The 17,158-nt window shown below is 37.2% G+C and overlaps 1 protein-coding gene across 1 annotated transcript in view; it reads right to left on the bottom strand.

Moving 5' to 3' along the window:
- Window positions 1–8,854: 8,854 nt before the first annotated feature.
- LOC117079633 (potassium voltage-gated channel subfamily B member 2-like) overlaps window positions 8,855–17,158 on the bottom strand; it is a 30,151-nt gene continuing 21,847 nt past the window's right edge. Inside the window, exon 2 of the mRNA XM_033203658.1 lies at window positions 8,855–9,532. Coding sequence (XP_033059549.1) covers window positions 8,855–9,439 — 585 coding nt within the window. The 5' untranslated portion in view covers window positions 9,440–9,532. The remainder of the gene's footprint in view (window positions 9,533–17,158) is intronic.

Below are 17,158 nucleotides of genomic sequence, written 5' to 3'. Positions count from 1 at the left end.
ACAGCCTATAAATAAATACTATATAGGTGGAAAGTCTGGTATAATTCTGTTAGTTCCTAGTATCTCCTGGAAAAACTTTAGAGAGATGAAAGCAAATGTCTTCCTCTTCCATTTTTCTATTTCCTGCCTCTGTGTCAGTTACTACATGTCTCTGTTCCTCATTCATCCATAAGTAGCTGTTTTATTCTAGCTTCATTATGTTTGTGTTAAGCCTGACATTGCCATTGCAGAGAAGTCTCAGTCTCTTCAAGTCCTTCAACGTTCTGCTTATAAACTCTAAAGTGATCATCAACTACAGTCCAGGAGACACTGGGAAAGGAGGTTAAGAACTGGATGTTGCTGATAGATACAGTAAGTGCAGCTTGCCTCCAATGCCCACATACTATGTGGAACAGCTTGCTGGTGTGGCATGGGGTCACCTTTGTCTTTCTCTGACCTGCTGCAGAGGGAGGAAGGATTTTAATGACCAAACAGGCTGTTAATGGGCAAAAATAATTCCCAAGCTTACTGCTATCTTAAAAAGCTTCTACCACCTCTTAGAATACCCAGATAGAATATTTTTAATGAGGGATGTGTCCTGAGAGCTTTATAAATTTCTACTATGCCACATAATCTCCCTTATAAATACAGTAACATTTAACGAGAGCTAGTGCAAATAACAATGAGGAGAAATAAACAAATTGAGTAAAGTGGACAGCTTTGGGTGACCAACTAAGCTCGCTCCCTCTCAGTCACTAGCTCCTATACACCAAGCTCACATTATACATAATGCAGATTTATGCCTCGGGGCATTACAGATTACTGAACTGTGGAACTCTGTGGTTATTCTCAAATAGAATCAAACCACCAATGTTAAGTCAATGCTCAAAACAAAAATAACTATTGTAATCTATGGTTATTTCATGAATTGTATTTTAGCAACTTTTTTTTTCCCTTTAGAACCATGTTTTGATCACAATTTTTTTCAAATCAACTTTGTTAATTATGATAAAGGAAAACACCTTCCTTTATCCGAATGATCAATTCAAAGGGGTATACAGACAGAGTCTCTAAGTTAAGAATGGCTCTTACTTGGGGTCAGTTAAAATGTCAGGTAGGGCCAGAAAGGCAAGTTTTAAAAATTATGAACATATTTTGTTTATGAATTTCAAACTCTAAAAAATTATAAGATTGTCATTTGTTAATTAAATAATTTGAAACATTTTGTGGAAAACAAAGCATTCTCTAGAGTTACTGTGATGATTTAAAATACGTTTCTTCTCGTTCTGTTTTTTGCTCTGAATTATTTTAAATTTTATTTGAATAATTAGTGTATGTATTTCCAGTGGACTGCCTTTTTTGTGGAACAAACGAGAAATGTAGAGGAATTAAAGTTAATAAAGTGCCCAAAGCTGTTTAGTTTTCATGATTCAATTTATGCAATATCTAGCATTCAATAAAATATTCAATATTTTATATGTGATATGTAATGTTCAATAAAACTGACTAATTCAACACTCCTTAACAAATAATCCTATAAGATCTCTGGGAAGAGAATATTTTGTTTCATATTATATGCCAAATATTTCTACAAAATATAAAAGTGGCTAAGAAAAAGGAAAATATTAGTGACATTCAAAATAGCATCTTCTCATGTTTAGTCCCAGTATAACTAACTGCTGTATCTATACCATATCACAATCACAATGCTAATCAATAGTATGACTATTAGTATATCAATATATACCATATATATCAATGTATCAATCCTTATAAGATTCTCTGCAACATGCTGGGGCGCGGGTGGGGGGAAGCTAAATAGTAACAATATAAACAAACATGGATAAGACAATGACCAACCATCTCCTTGAGGAATCAAAGCAATTTCACGTGCTTATCAGATGGACTTTCAGATTGAAGTTCCACTAGAGAACATAAATGCTTAAAAGTAAACAATACAGGGTGGCCACCTGAAGTCAAGGTATATGCCCCATGGGAAATTTCTTATAAACTCTTAGCATTTGGAAAGTATTTGTTTTTCTTCTTCCTTTTAATGATAGATAAAGCTCAGATAAGAAGACTTAATCAAAAACAGTATTCAAATCCTTCTAGAGTATTCCAAAATGGACAGTGTTAAATACTGCAACCTTCCTTCATAATACTTACGCTTACCTAAAAGAGTAGATCATTTATTTTACAAACACTCTCACTTGAAATAAAGAAAACAAACTTGCTAATAATCAAAGCAGTGTATATACATTTTCAAAGCCAGAATATTTAAATACTGCTGATGTACTCTATTTTGTGATAACACTAAGTAATATAGAAATAACTCATTTTTTAACATTGAAAATGATCATTACTGTATTTATTGAGGTTTAAAAAATAAAGCTTGAAAAGAATCTGATGTCTTTTAATATTAATGAAAACTAATGATTTTTCTAAAGAGAAGGAAAAACTGCTTGGATATTAAGACTAGCCCTCTTCAGATGCAACCAAGAAGCAAAGAGGAATCAAAAAGTGCATGATTCTTGGGTAATTTACTTTTTCAAAAATATTCACTTGCAAGGTGATGACTTAGATCATTGTGCAAACTGGGACACTTTGAAGAGTAAAAAGAAACGCTATTAATAATTAGACATGGACAAAAGGTATTAGCCAAGACTATCTCCATAAAACCAGAACATATGGTACCCTAGGTTACAATGGGATGTGGGGGTGTGAGCTTTTTATGACTTCTTCTTCTTTTCTTGCCCTTCTCTCCCATGACCAAACGTGGCCAACTGAACAGTGGTAAGTTTTCAGGGCAGCCTTTCCGGGAAAGCAGAGAAGCGTGGATCTAGAAATAGGATCGCTACAGCTAAAAAACATATTTGAGGCCAGGCGCGGTGGCTCAAGCCTGTAATCCCAGCACTTTGGGAGGCCGAGACGGGTGGATCACGAGGTCAGGAGATCCAGACCATCCTGGCTAACACGATGAAACCCCGTCTCTACTAAAAAATACAAAAAACTAGCCAGGCGAGGTGGCAGGCGCCTGTAGTCCCAGCTACTCGGGAGGCTGAGGCAGGAGAATTGCGTAAACCCGGGAGGCGGAGTTTGCAGTGAGCTGAGATCCGGCCACTGCACTCCAGCCTGGGCGACGAGGGAGACTCTGTCTCAACAACAACAACAACAACAACAACAACAAATTGAGACATTTAAACCAAAACCCAATGGTGTTTTCTATCTTATCTGTTTTATTTTCTTATGCCTTATTCCTTTCAGGTTTATGACCTGTTAGTCTTCATGGATGATACACTTTACGAAAGGGAAACGCAAATCTTCAAGCTAAACCTCTGCAGATTGGCCAAGTTCTTTTAAATTCTATCATCTGTTAACATCTCTGAACTCTTATGCTATGTTATTGGAAGAACACAAACAGCTTAATCTGTACAGATGGGATGCAGAGAGGAAAGGGGAAGAAAGGAAAATGATAAGCCACCAATAAAGAAACAGTATGACTAGCTAATAATAATTAGCCCACTGCAGACAAGAATGAGAGTACTGCTCCCTCAATGCAGAGGAGAGCACTGCACGGTACACAGAGGGGTCTCAATGTAGAGGAGAGCACTGCACAGTACACAGAGGGCCTTCAATGTAGAGGAGAGCACTGCACAGTACACAGAGGGGCCTCAATGTAGAGGGTTATCTGTGTTGTTCACACTGCATCACTTCATGTTTTTGGCAAATTTGTGGTTTTAATGCCTGTTATATTTTCTTACCACTAAGATGGTCATCAGAAAACTAAACAAAGTGTTACACAGCCCAAGTTGTTCACTTGGCTGGATCTACTTACAAGCATAACATGTGAAAGTTCTGTTCTTGAACTGAAAGAAAATCATTTATGATTCTGTTTCAATGCCTTCCTTCATTTTTCATTCAAAGCATTAGAATAACTGATCTATACACTATAAATAGAATGAGAATGTTATGTATTCTTTCTCCCTTGATAAGTACACAGTAGTTTTTGTTTTGTTTTGATTTATTTTCTTTTTACTATTTCTGTGGCTTGAAAGGCCTACACTCTAATTTAGTTGGAATAGGGAGATAGTTCTCAAGGAGTTATCAGCAGGGCAACCAAACAGGTACTAGTATCTAAGAAACATAATTTGGACTCCTGGCTCTATGGAGAGCTGAATTTCCAAGCACAGACTACCCATCTGCCACCACCAGCTCCCGACTTGATCCAAGGATGGCTATGGTCTCCTGGCCCTTCAGGTGTCGTGCTGCACCATGCCAACAACAATGGACCTGTGGATGTATGCAGGGAATAAGATGCAGGCAAGAAACATGGTCATCTCCTTCCCTCCGTTCCATGCATTTTCAGGGAGAGAAAATTGGTGCTAGTGAGGAGGAATAAAAAAACTTACATAGTACCATCATTTGTGGCCCTCTGAACTCCATTTTTCGTTTAACTTAATTTTTCTCTGTAGGTGGCTATTGATGAAAAAAAGTGGAGAAATATTTCTCTAGTCAATCATTCCCCACTTTTCTTAAACTAAAATAAAGCCAGTTCCTGAGGGGCACAAGACATGTATGCGCGTGTGTATGTGTGTGTGTGTGTGAGAGAGACAGAGAGAGTGAATGAGAGAGAGAGGAGGAGGGGGAAGAGGAGTGGGGGAAAGGGAGGAAGGAAGTGGTGGCTATGCATAAATGAGGAAACTTAGGAGTGGAAAGCAGGTCCTAAACCATGCTCCCACTTGACCTGTATGCTGCCCCGAAAAAGCTGCTGTGTGCTCTCACCGTTTGGTTCAGATGAATAGAAAAGTGTTTCCGCAGATTTCGCCTTCTGCTGTTCTTATCCAATAAGGGCTGCTTATGTTCTAGCTTCCTGACCTGACACCTGAGATCAGCCTGTTGTCTGGCACTGCCCAGCACACACATCCACTTATGCTCTTAGAGGGAGTCTTCCCTCAGAGGACTCACCCATGAGCCCAGATTCCTGGATTTGCCGGAAACCCAGATGATTTCCTTTGTTCTTGACCTTCTTAAGACATCCAAAGTGAGGGCCCTGTGTGGTACTGATGAGTCTAGTTTCTTTCAGATCTCAGGTGGGCTGTGCTACTTCCTGATTGTTGTTTCATCCCAAAGGCTGAGAATATTGCCTGTCACAAGACCCATTTCTCAAATATGCTTTTAAACACCTTTTAGACTGACGTCACTATATGCAATATTTACAGGGAAATAGCTACTGCAGTTTACTTGGGAAGAAGCCAAGGAAAAGAGAGCAAAATGTTTCCAGTCCAGAGACTGACTAAATTGCCATGACCTGGAAGAGGTACAGGATCAAGTCGATTTCCAAGTTTTGCCCAAGAAACTGGCAGCAAGTTGAGCCCTTTTCTTCCCCCTTGCACGATCCTATGAAAGGCACACTAAAGTCAGCAATTCCTGTCGTGGTAACCCAGGGAGTCGTTCCAGTCATGCCCTGGGCCCACTCAGCTGAGCCACACATTCACAAACCACCTCAAATCAAACTGTGTACATTATTTCTGTATGAGGGCATGTACAGTCACCAACATACACTGACAAGAGTCAAAAAAGACAGAGTCCATCATACAGATATAAACCTGTGTCCCATTACCAAGTCACACCATATCCCAGAGAACTAAGAAATAAGTATTTCTATTCTCCCTGTCATTATGTTTTGAATAGCATGATTATATTTCATGGTTTTATATATGTGTGCAAAAATGTTAATTTGTTAAATGTAATATTTCAGATATACCACATTGTTAAACCCCGTTTTGGCTTTTTTTCAGGTATTAATACACCAGAACATCCAAGTAAGAGAAGTGGCTCCTTATGTGACACCAGGGAACATGTTCCAAACGAGTTGACTTGTTATTGTCAGAGAAATACCCAAAGACAAAAATAATAGGCCAATTGACCTTGTAATAATTTTTTATATCATAGGGGATGCATATAGCATGGGCTGAACAATTATTACTTAACTGAGTATTTATTTCATATCAAAGAATAGATATTTTAGCCTGTTATGCAACACCTGATAGAGAGGGTCAAATTTTTCCTTCCATACTAGGGATTTTGCAAATAATCTTATAACTTTTATACTTTCTTCATTACAGGAATCTATTAAGTTATACAAAAACTGAAAGAGAAAAACACACAAATATTTTCAATGATATGAAATCCCAGTTAAAGATAAGAGAATATTTTAAGGATAGTTTTAAATTCTGGAAAGAATGGAGTGTCTAAGTACCTACTTTAATGTGTGTGGCACACATAGAGCATATGTTCAACTAAATTATCATACTGAATAAGCAAAAAACTGGAAAGGCAAGGTCCACAGATATTCTGCTTTAAAGCTATCTTACCTCCTAAGCAAGTGAGGATGAATACGAAGGTTCCAAGCATTCCTACACAAGGGCTTCACAACATAGGAAAGAGCCTGATGTACCCCCACAATAAAGTAAATAGTGAGGGCTAGAATATCACCCTATTGCAGCTGTAATATTACTACTTTTTCTTAAGTTGTGAAAATACTATCCACACATACCTGCATTACCACTCCCCTCACCAAGAATTACTCCAGAAAGAAAAAAAAAAAAAAACAAGTTATAGGACTCGAGAAGAGTACAGGAAAAGGTAGTGGTTTATATAAGACATTACACAGAGCCATTTTTAAAAGGCTCTAAACCTCAGACAAACGAACAATAATTTCACTAAACTACTATATAATCGAATGTAAATAATTTCCATAATATTTCACTATTCAAACAGAGAGGAAAATGTAGACATATAAACAAACAGAAATCCTGTATGGAAATTTAGCAAAGAATCAACTTATAGTGAAGATTGACTTAGCTTGATTAACAATGTGGAAACAAATTTACCATTTATAACTGCATAAAATTTTCCAAAACCAATGTCTTTGGCTGCTGGGTAGAGTTTGTAGGTAGATTTCTTGTCTATTCATACAGACACAATTTGAAGCAAACTTAAATAATATGTTGGATGCATATGTAAAGGTCTATTGTAATGAGCCGTGGTCATCGTTACCTTCTTAGAGATTAAGAAATGGCTATTTCTTCTAAAATTTACAGATTAAATGAACTACCTTGTGTAGGAAATCAGGTTATTGACCTTATTCTATCCTTGTGAGAAATTCTTCGGGAAAATATACATACATCTTAAATTTTTTCTGTAATAGTACTTAACTTTAGATATAGGTTAATAATGTCATTATGAACAAATAAACTACAGTAACCTTTCAAATTGTCTTTGACTTAATTGCTTTATTTTTATATAGTTGGCTAACTGTCTCTGGAACTTTTGACGGAACAATGATTTATTCCTTAGTTGCCTAAAGGCTTGAAAGAACTCATTTAACACCCACAATACTCACTTAACTCCAGAATCTGTCTCATTCATTTTCAAAATTCACTCCATATTTTTAGTAGTAACTCAAGTATGTACCTAAACACTTGATATTGGAAAGAGCAGTAGCCTTTCTCAATCAAAACCCACAAATGTGGCACATTTATTTTTTTCTTACAAGTTAAGTGAAAGGAAACAACTTATCCAAAACTACAAAAACACCTAAAGTCTTCTATTTGCCACAAAATATGCATTTCTTTGTTATAGACAACAGATATCATTTTATTTCACTTAGGTGCATGTCCTGGCTGGAAAGTAAAATGCCTTTAGAAGTCAACCAGAAAGAAAACCAAACAAAAAGCAGTTTTACGATCATTATTTACATTATTTATGTGCTATAGATTATCATGTAGAATCTTAATTTCCAGTCAAAAATCTCATATGGTCTATTACAAATTCTGAAATCATTACCGTTTACAAGAGAGAATATATTAGAAACAACAGTAAATAATCAAAAGAATTCATGTGATGACACACTCTTCCCTTCTCCATTCCATACTCCATTTTCATCCATTATGCACAAAATGTCAATACTATACCCCTGCAGCTAAAGATGGCTTTTTGAATTTTTACTTATCATTCATACTGCAATACAGAACTAAATATATGGACTGGAAATTGGTTTGGGCTAACTTTGAAAGCTCTAGTTAAAATTAGACAATCACACAGTTGAATTATATACTGGAATTAGTGACAAAAAATTTACTGTGAGATTTAGATACATGCAGTCACAATGGGGAAATATGAATTTGCTTTCATTTTAAGTAAATACTTTATGAACTCAGACATGGTAATACCTCAATTGTAAAAAAAAAAAAAAATTCAACAACAGTCAGAAACATGCACTGTTAAAGGAGGCCTCACAAGGGGTGGGGGGGCGGTACGTGGATGCATTCTGGACATTGACTCATTTTTTACACAGCTTAGTAAAACAGTCCCTTCCTCATGTGTGTGGTGCCTGCCCTCTGAGCTACCTGGGGCCATGCTCTTGTTTCTTTCCTTGAACCTCTACAGAGCCAGGCTAAGAGGTACCTCCTCTCCTTCCAGTGACAGTACCTTCCCTTTGTTCAAGATGGAGCTCAGGCCCTCATCTTCCACAAGACTCAGTGCCTGATGAGTCTGAGCTAGGGCTTTCTCCTCAACCTCCAAGTCACCAACATGATACAGCGCCAGGAAAATGAGGACTCTCTTTCACCCTCTGTTGCCCATGCCCCTTTCTACAGACAATAATTATTATTTATGAAAGGGTAATGCCACTTTATGACATTAACCAGGATGAGTTACTATATTGGACTAAATAAGATTTTGGAAAGGAGTTTTTCACTGTCTGTGTAGCTATGCTTTGTTCTGTGTTACTAAAACAGTAAAAAAAGTTATACTCTCTTGAATGTAGGTCGCATCTTTTCTGACCACACACAGGCAAGCAATACCATAGGTTTCATACCTTTGCAGCCACTGATGAGTTAGGTTTCTCCAGCAAGTCCCACAGTTTCTTCCTTTTATCAGGGCAGCAAGTATTATCAAACTCTTCTCCTTCTCGCTCTCGCATAGTCTCTGCCTCTCGCCTCAGTTCTTCGTTCATTTGTTCTTTTTTTTGATGATATCTGGCCTGGCAGCAGGACTCTAAGTAGATCTCATCAATCCCCCAGTAATCAAGTTCTTGGCCAAAAGAAAGTGCACACATTTCTTCCATCATATGGAGTTTCCCTGTCCGGTAGAAATTTAAAATGGAAGTGAAGGCTCCTGGATGCCGATCAAAGAAATACTCGTTCTCGTTCAGATTATAGTCATCGCACACTTCCAGGAGGCTCTCGTGTGTGTTGCAGTCTCGAAGCTTCCCCAGGCGCGTCCTGGGCAGCCTGTCCAGCGTTCTCCACAGGACTTCGTGGTTGAGGCCCCCCACGTTGATTTTAACTCTCCTGGAGCATGTTTTGCTCCGGATAATGTCCACAGGTTCTGGAGGAAGAGAAAGTGTCGACCTTGAAGTCTTCCTGTTTAAGCCCGGGGGAGCCTTTTCTGCCATTTTGAACTGGACAAAGCCGCAGAGCCAGGGTCCTTAAAAAATGAGGTCAACTGAAGCAATATCCTTCTGGGGCAGGCATTTCCACTGACAAAGCTGGAAGAAAGCAACAATCACTTGGTTACTTGCATTTTCCTAGAGTATTTCCTGTTCTATGGGATCATTCTGTTGTTACAACCAGAAGGCACAATATTAACGACTGAATACAACCAGAAGGTACAATATTAACGACTAGATACTTTTGGAGATATACATCTTTCCTTTAGGATATAGGAAAGGGGGGAAAAGACAACACAGTGTACTACACAGAATAGGCTGTGTATTCAATGATATATACCTATAGGCTGGCAACTCCCAAACATGTCATGAGAGACCTCTTTCTCAAGCTGCAGACTAAAAGATCCATGTGCTTGATCAACTCTTTTTTTTGAGACAGGGTCTCTCTCTGTGACCCAGGCTGCAGTGCAGTGGCACCATCACAGCTCATTGAAGCCTTGATCTCCTGGGCTCAGATGATCCTCCCACCTCATCCTCCCAGGTATCTGGGATGTGCCACCACACCTGGCTAATTCTTGTGTTTTTTGTAGAGACAGGGTTTCTCCATGTTGCCCAGGCTGGTCTTGAACTCCGGGGTGCAAGCAATCCACCTGCCTCGGCGTTCCAAAGTACTAGGATTACAGGGTGAGCCACCGCACCTTGCCCTGATCAACTCCTTCTAGATAAACCACAGACATCTTAAGCTAAACTGACCTAGGTGCCAATCTCCCCAACCAGTTCCTGATCATTCTCCATCTTAGATTTATGGCCTTCCCCATCCCATACCCAGTCACCCTCACTAAAACTCTGTGAAATTCCGATCCATCCGTCCACATCCAAATAAGCACCAAGTCTTACCAATTATACCTCCTAACCATTGCTTAACGCCTCCAACACTGTTACGAAGGTTCCCATTACCACAATGCTGGTTCGAATCCTCAGCATCACTTGCCTAGACTTCTTTTCCTTTCTTTTTTTTTTTTTAAACAGAGTCTCATTCTGTAGCCCAGGCTGGAGTGCAGTGGCACAATCTCAGCTCACTGCAACTTCTGCCTCCTGGGCTCAAGTGATCCTCTCACCTCAGCTTTCCAAGTAGCTGGAACTACAGGCTTGCACCACCATGTCACGCTAATTTTTTTTTTTTTTTTATTTCCCAGGCTGGTCTGAAATTCCCAAGCTTAAGCAATCGGCCAGCCTTGCCTACACTTCTAATACAGCCTTAAATTGGATCCCAAACTCGGGTTTTGTCCACCTAAAAACCATTTTCCACATAGCTATTAGAATGCTCTGCTAAGATACAAATTTGACCTTGCCACTCACATGCTTTAAATCCTGCAAAATGTCATCATTTTTGGAATTTTATTTTTGAAGTCCTACCAGCACTTTAAAGCCTAGTTAGTCCTAGTAGGTCCAGCCTCCTCTCCATCTTCACTTTTCATCTTTCCCTCATCACTATATTCCAGCAACCCCAGACTGCACACAACATTCCCTTTCAAGCTCCTGGCCTTTCCATATTGTGTTCTGGAAACATCTTTCGTGTTTCCTTCTGACTGACCAGTACTTGCTTTTCAAGACTCAGCTCAAACCTCACCTCCTCCAGAAAGCTCTCCATAATATTCCCACTGTGGGATCATGAAAATTCCACCATACCATTGCAATACACCTTTCCCATAGTATGCTGGGAACTCCTGAGGACAAAGACCATCTTTTCTATTATTATGTTCCTATCACCAAGCACAGTGCTTATACAGTGTAGTTTAATAAATATTAAACAGTTAATCCATTCCATAATTATTTTCCACAAGAGAGCTGACCAAAGTAATCTATGTGGCCAGAAAATGCAAAAATGGAATTACTGGGATCACTTATTTAAAATGCATCTGTGTTTATATGTTATGTATATATAATATACATCAGAATGTGTGTGGGTGTTGTGTGTGTGTGTGTGTGTATGTGTGTGTATTCTTCTGCTTCACGGCTCTTTTCTCCTGTGTACTAATTCTTTAAAGTATTACTGCTCTTGTAGTCCCTCTTATTGATCTGTTATTCTGATCTGTAGCAGCAAGCATCTTCTTAGTTATCTTCCCCTATAATGTTTTTGCAGAAAATCATAGAGCTTCAAGCAATTCATCCAAAATACCACCTTTAATATAAAACATCATGTTTCACACAGTAAACAGCTTATACTAAAGGGGAAAACTATTAGATTTAAGAGGTCCTTATAATTAGAACTCTCTTTTAAGATACACACCAATTTCTGCATGCCCCTGGCTTCTCCATCCTGCAAGTTAAATTTACTTCTCCATCTGGAGGCCAAAGATCCTCTTGAATGAATACAAGACAAGGTAATGAAAAATGTAGATGGACTATATAAGAATTATTTCAAATGTGGCCAATAAATACACTTGCATGAGGAGTTTTTTCAACTACAGAGTTACAGGAATATTTTCAGCATACACACACACACACACTTTCATCACACATGACAAAAATGCTTATATTTACAAAAATAAGAAGATCTATAATGATTGAGTAAGCAACTTAAATTATCTGGGCTTGAATTTTCTAATCTACAAAATAAAGACAATGTTATCCATTTCATGCACAATATTATGATGATTAGATGAGATTGTTGATGTGAAATGCTCACTGCAAGGAGGTATATCTGAATAGAATAAGAATATTCATATTTCTTCCTAAAGTTTGGTTTCCAAGCACTGAAAGAAAACTAAGATTGAAGCTATATTAGTTTCTATTAAATAAAGTCTAGCTTTTAAATTTTCTCTTCACAAATATGTTCTGTCTTTCCCATTGAATTATAAGTAAAGGCCTGGGATTGTGGGTCCAAACTTTTCTCTACTGAGCACTGAACCCACACGTAACAGGCACCTCATAGCATCTGTCTTTGGTGCCACTGATGTTCATGTTCTAATTTTATATTCAGGTGATGATGAACTATATATATGTTAAAAATTGAGCAACACTATCAGGATCAGGCAAAAACAGCTAAAAATATTAGAGATAGGGCAATTCTAGTGATTAATCTGAATATGGAGTCTCCATCCAATAACTTAGTTGTAGGTACACTGACATCTCAACAACCAATCATCAGATTGTCCACATAAATAACAAACTGTGAGCTGATGCAGTTTGAATTTGAATACAAATAAAAATAAAATAAATGTACTCTTTTTGAACACCATGTCTTATGCTAATATGAAGATAAATCATTTTTGAACTGATTATAATATCAGATAAGAGGTTTTCCAGGAAGAGAATTAACTCTAGAATGACACAAATATCTCATTTGTTTGTGGTGAAGGGCATGGTATGCCTTGCTATTTTGAAGAAGTCATTAAAAAAGGAAATGTTATATCATAGTCACTGGTAGGTCACTATTTGTCTTAAACAATTTCACATGCATTGTGTATAGTGAATTTTCGTTTTTGTAGGGTGTATGTCTCAAGTGAAGAGAGGTCATAAGACTTAAATTTCAAAACATCTTCTTCACTGATCAAGAACTTTCTATTATAAGAAATCCAGTGTTGATTACAAGTCCCGCAAAAAAAGACACACTGAAATTTAATACCCTTTCTTGATAGCAGGGAGAGAGAAACTAAGGGTGAGAAAACAGCCTGTTGATTTGATTTTCTTAAGATTTAAAGATGATCTGCTCTCATTATTGTTACTATGGTTAAAAGATTTTTTATTCTCCCTGGGCAGAATGTTTTGCTTGTTACCCGATAAAGAGCACAGGCTCAAAGGCATAAGTTCCTGAGCAGTTGAAGAGCTGTGAATAGTGTTCCAAAAGTTAATCAAGCCTTCAGAATAAGCCTATAATAAATGCAAGCTGCAGAGCATAAGCCCTGATCAACAGCGCCTTTGAAACTCACTGAACCTTTCTGCTTGCCTGCTTGCCTTTCTCCCTTCTATTTCTTCTTCTGTGGGTTTCTCTCTTACTATCCCCCATGTCTGTTATGCCACACGCTACCTATCTTTCTTCCTTTGCTTTCCCTCTTTTCCTGTCCTGATCCCTAGATCTTTCCATCCTCACAGCCACTTAAACACAACACCAAACTATATTTTTTCAGACTTATATATACTTCATTAAGTTTACTGTAGCCAATCTTAATATAGAGGCCTCCTGGGCTGAAAATACCTTCCAGGAGATAAAAACATCTAAACAGAGTTGGAGGTCTATGGAATCATAAAAGGGGCTCTGTCTGAGGCTCAGGACACCTCAGTTCCGCATTGCCCTCAATTGCTAATTGAACTTTAATTTCTTCACCCATTAAGTGGTGGCATGGCCATGGCTAAAATTCTTTAATTTCCTATGACACTTAATTTTTTCCTTTCACTGCGATTCTGCTCCTTTTACCTCCCCATGCCCTCCAATCACCATCCTTACTTCAGATAGAAATAAAGCTATAATGCTGCCTCACAGTCAATGAAACATTTTCCATGTCTAGTTTCTTGAGGAAGATGGTTTTCATATTTCATTTCAAGAACCTTTACTTTAATATTTATCATGGCTTGAAACAGACTACCTTCAGAACATCATGAAAATTTCATTTATTTTATTTAGTGTTTAGTTAATTTTCTATCTGTTAACTCTTCATTTTAAATTTATGTCCTTTTCTGCCATATAAATTTTACTTCTAGCAATGAATCTGCCAGTTCCCTGTGGGTAAGGGTATTGTGTTTTATGACCCTAGAGCGTTCGCAAAATTTACCTTTTTAATTTCAGTAATTAAAGTGGATATGATGTATTTTCTCGTCATGCTTTTGTAAGTGAATTTATGTCTATCATAATGATTTTTACCCCATAAAATTAATCATGCAGTTCAATTCTGTATATAAGTGTAATATAAAATGCAATAATTCAGCGCTTAAATTGTGTAGATATTATGCAACTGTGAATAATTTATAAACATAAATTGTCAGTATAAACAGAAGACACTTTTGTTTGAGACCTCAGAACACATGTTTTCATGTCAAGGGCAAAATCTTAGTGAATATTTTCTTTCAGCAGTTTGTTGATTTATTTCACCTCATTCAATGAATTGAAAGTTAAGCTTGCTACAATCAGTCAGCCAGCGCGAATGTACTCAATATCCCTTCATTAGTCTTCTAGAGAAAAAAAAAGCGGCTCTGTAAACAATAAACAACAACAAACATTTGAGTTTTGCACAGCTGCACCCTGCTTCTACAGCAGCGTAGCATTATGCTGCCACCCGCTCAGGGCCAAAACTGACAAAACATAACTTTCTCATCATGGCATCTTAATTACAGCTTGAGGCTCCAGGTTTGGAGGGGGAGTGGGGTTTACTGTAGTCTCAAGAATACTAGCATTATGTCATACACTTGACACTTCCTTCATGGAGCCAGGCAGGGTAAGTCACATGTGCGATCCTGTGAAGATAAAAAGCAAACCTTTCTAAAGATGTAAGCGATGTTTAACATTTCATTTTTGTGTTGCTAGAACATGCTGAGCAGGCACTGCAAACAAACAGCTCTGAGACCTTTAAGTCTGTATCACTGCATATATAGCTCTAAGGCATTTTCTTAAATTTTCATGTACAGCATTAAGTAATAAGTTTCTGTAGAAACTATATTTCAGAGAACCACAAGATGATCTGCAGTAGATATCTGAAGAGAAAGGCATCATAACTGTTAGCTGAAGATTAAATCAGTGTATGTTTTTTAATTCCATTGTTGGCTGCAATTTTTAAAAGCACTTCCAAAATTTACTAATAAAAAACCAATAACATTATAACAACTTAAAAACATATGTATATATTTATATATATATATAAATATATATATTTAAAGTATATATATTTAAAGTAAGGTCCTGGAAATTTTCACCTATCCTAAGAAATTCAACAAACCTGCAACCTGCATTACTTTAGAACCTGGTCAGAAGTGTTTAATAAATTTCATACTGTTTATTATTTTTAATATATAAAATTCTAGGAATAACTGAAATGCTGTCCTTGTCCTCAGAAAGTGGAAGGTGACATTTCTTTTCTGCAATCGAAGGCTGCTAATATCAATTTCTTCCTTAACTTTAGCACAAGTATATACTCCTTAGTTTTAAAAAAAAAATAAGAACTTTTTTGGGAGGCCGAGGTGGGCAGATCATGAGGTCAAGAGATCGAGACCATCTTGGCCAAAGTGGTGAAACCCCATCTCTGCAAAAAATACAAAAATTAGCTAGGAGTGGTGGTGTACACTTGTAGTCTCAGCTACTTGGGAGGCTGAGGCAGGAAAATTGCTTGAACCCGGGAGGCAGAGGTTGCAGTGAGTCGAGACTGCACCACTGCACTCCAGCCTGGTGACAGAGTGAGATTCTGTCTCAAAAAAAAAAAAAAAAAAAAAAAAAAAATTAGAACTTTTATCCTTGATATAACGATGCTTTTTTTAGATACACTCAGATGAAATCCTAAAAGCTTTCCTTTAAGTGGTCAAAGGAAGCATTGTGTTGCAATAAGAAGGGGACAAGACAAGTAATAAATAGGATATGTAATATGAGCATCTTTCAATATCATAGCTGTCTCCAAATTTATAAATAAACTATTTTGTTTAGACCCATAATATAATTTTTCTTCATCAGGATAATTATTTAAATAATTAGGCCCTAAACATATATGTTCACTAAAATTCACTAAAATTACAGAATAAAACACCAGAATTGGTTTTTAGAAAAATGACCTTTTATAAAACATAGCTGACTAGAAAAAAAAAAAACCCTTCTTTATTCTGAAAAATATAATATTGAATGATAAAGCATCTTGGACCTTTTATAGACTACAAGGTATTGTGATGGCTGGAAATTTTTAGTATGCTTCAAAATGCACACAGAAAAGGCCTCAAACTTTTATATCCACATTCAGCTATTCAGCTACTGGGTTTTCTGTTATGATGGTTAAAGTGCCCTTTATATTGGCACCCAAGATGTGTCCTCCTAATTCTTTTCTTTTGCAAGTCTTCCCAGACTCACAGTGTAGTGAAGGGGATAAAGATGAAAGGTGATGAAAAAAATAAGGAAGGCAACCAACAGAGAATCTACTGGTACTACTGAAAGGAATGGGAAACAATGGGCCACCCAGTAATATCCTGAAAAATAAATCACGAACTTTAGTCACTACCTGGTATTCCATGTGGATGATACAATCCACTATTTGGATGAATGACATAAATTTTACATTCCATTTGGATGTTTGGCACAAGATAGACTTAGCCTCTATGAAACCAAATATGGAAATTTTCATGAAATTTGGAGAGGATTTGAACAATCTGTAAGGTCTCTTCCAGAAAAAATTAACTTTTAGATCGTGTAATGATTGGTCTGAAATGTTTAGTAGTAATATTCTTGTACAAGGACCGTTTGTAGGAATATTCTTGTACAAAGACCGTTTCTCAGTTGGGCTCTGTCTCATAGTAAAAATACACTTAAAATTATCATTCTGTTCCTATTTCTCCATACTCAAACATGCTATAGGTAATGTGCCCGTATTAAAAGCTCAAATACTGAGAAGTCTCTATGACTTAAGTATTACACCATGCTTTATATAGCTCCATGTTTTGAGACTAAAATCACAGAATGTGACAGAAGGGAGTTTAGATATGATCTGGTCCAATTTCTTTATTTACGTCTTTTAAAACTGAGACTCACTGAGGTCA

Source organism: Trachypithecus francoisi, unplaced genomic scaffold (assembly GCF_009764315.1).
Source record: "Trachypithecus francoisi isolate TF-2019V2 unplaced genomic scaffold, Tfra_2.0 Lachesis_group7, whole genome shotgun sequence".
NCBI lineage: Eukaryota > Metazoa > Chordata > Mammalia > Primates > Cercopithecidae > Trachypithecus > Trachypithecus francoisi.
Note: the sequence above shows the minus strand (reverse complement) of the source record. Positions and strands in the feature narration are given on the sequence as shown.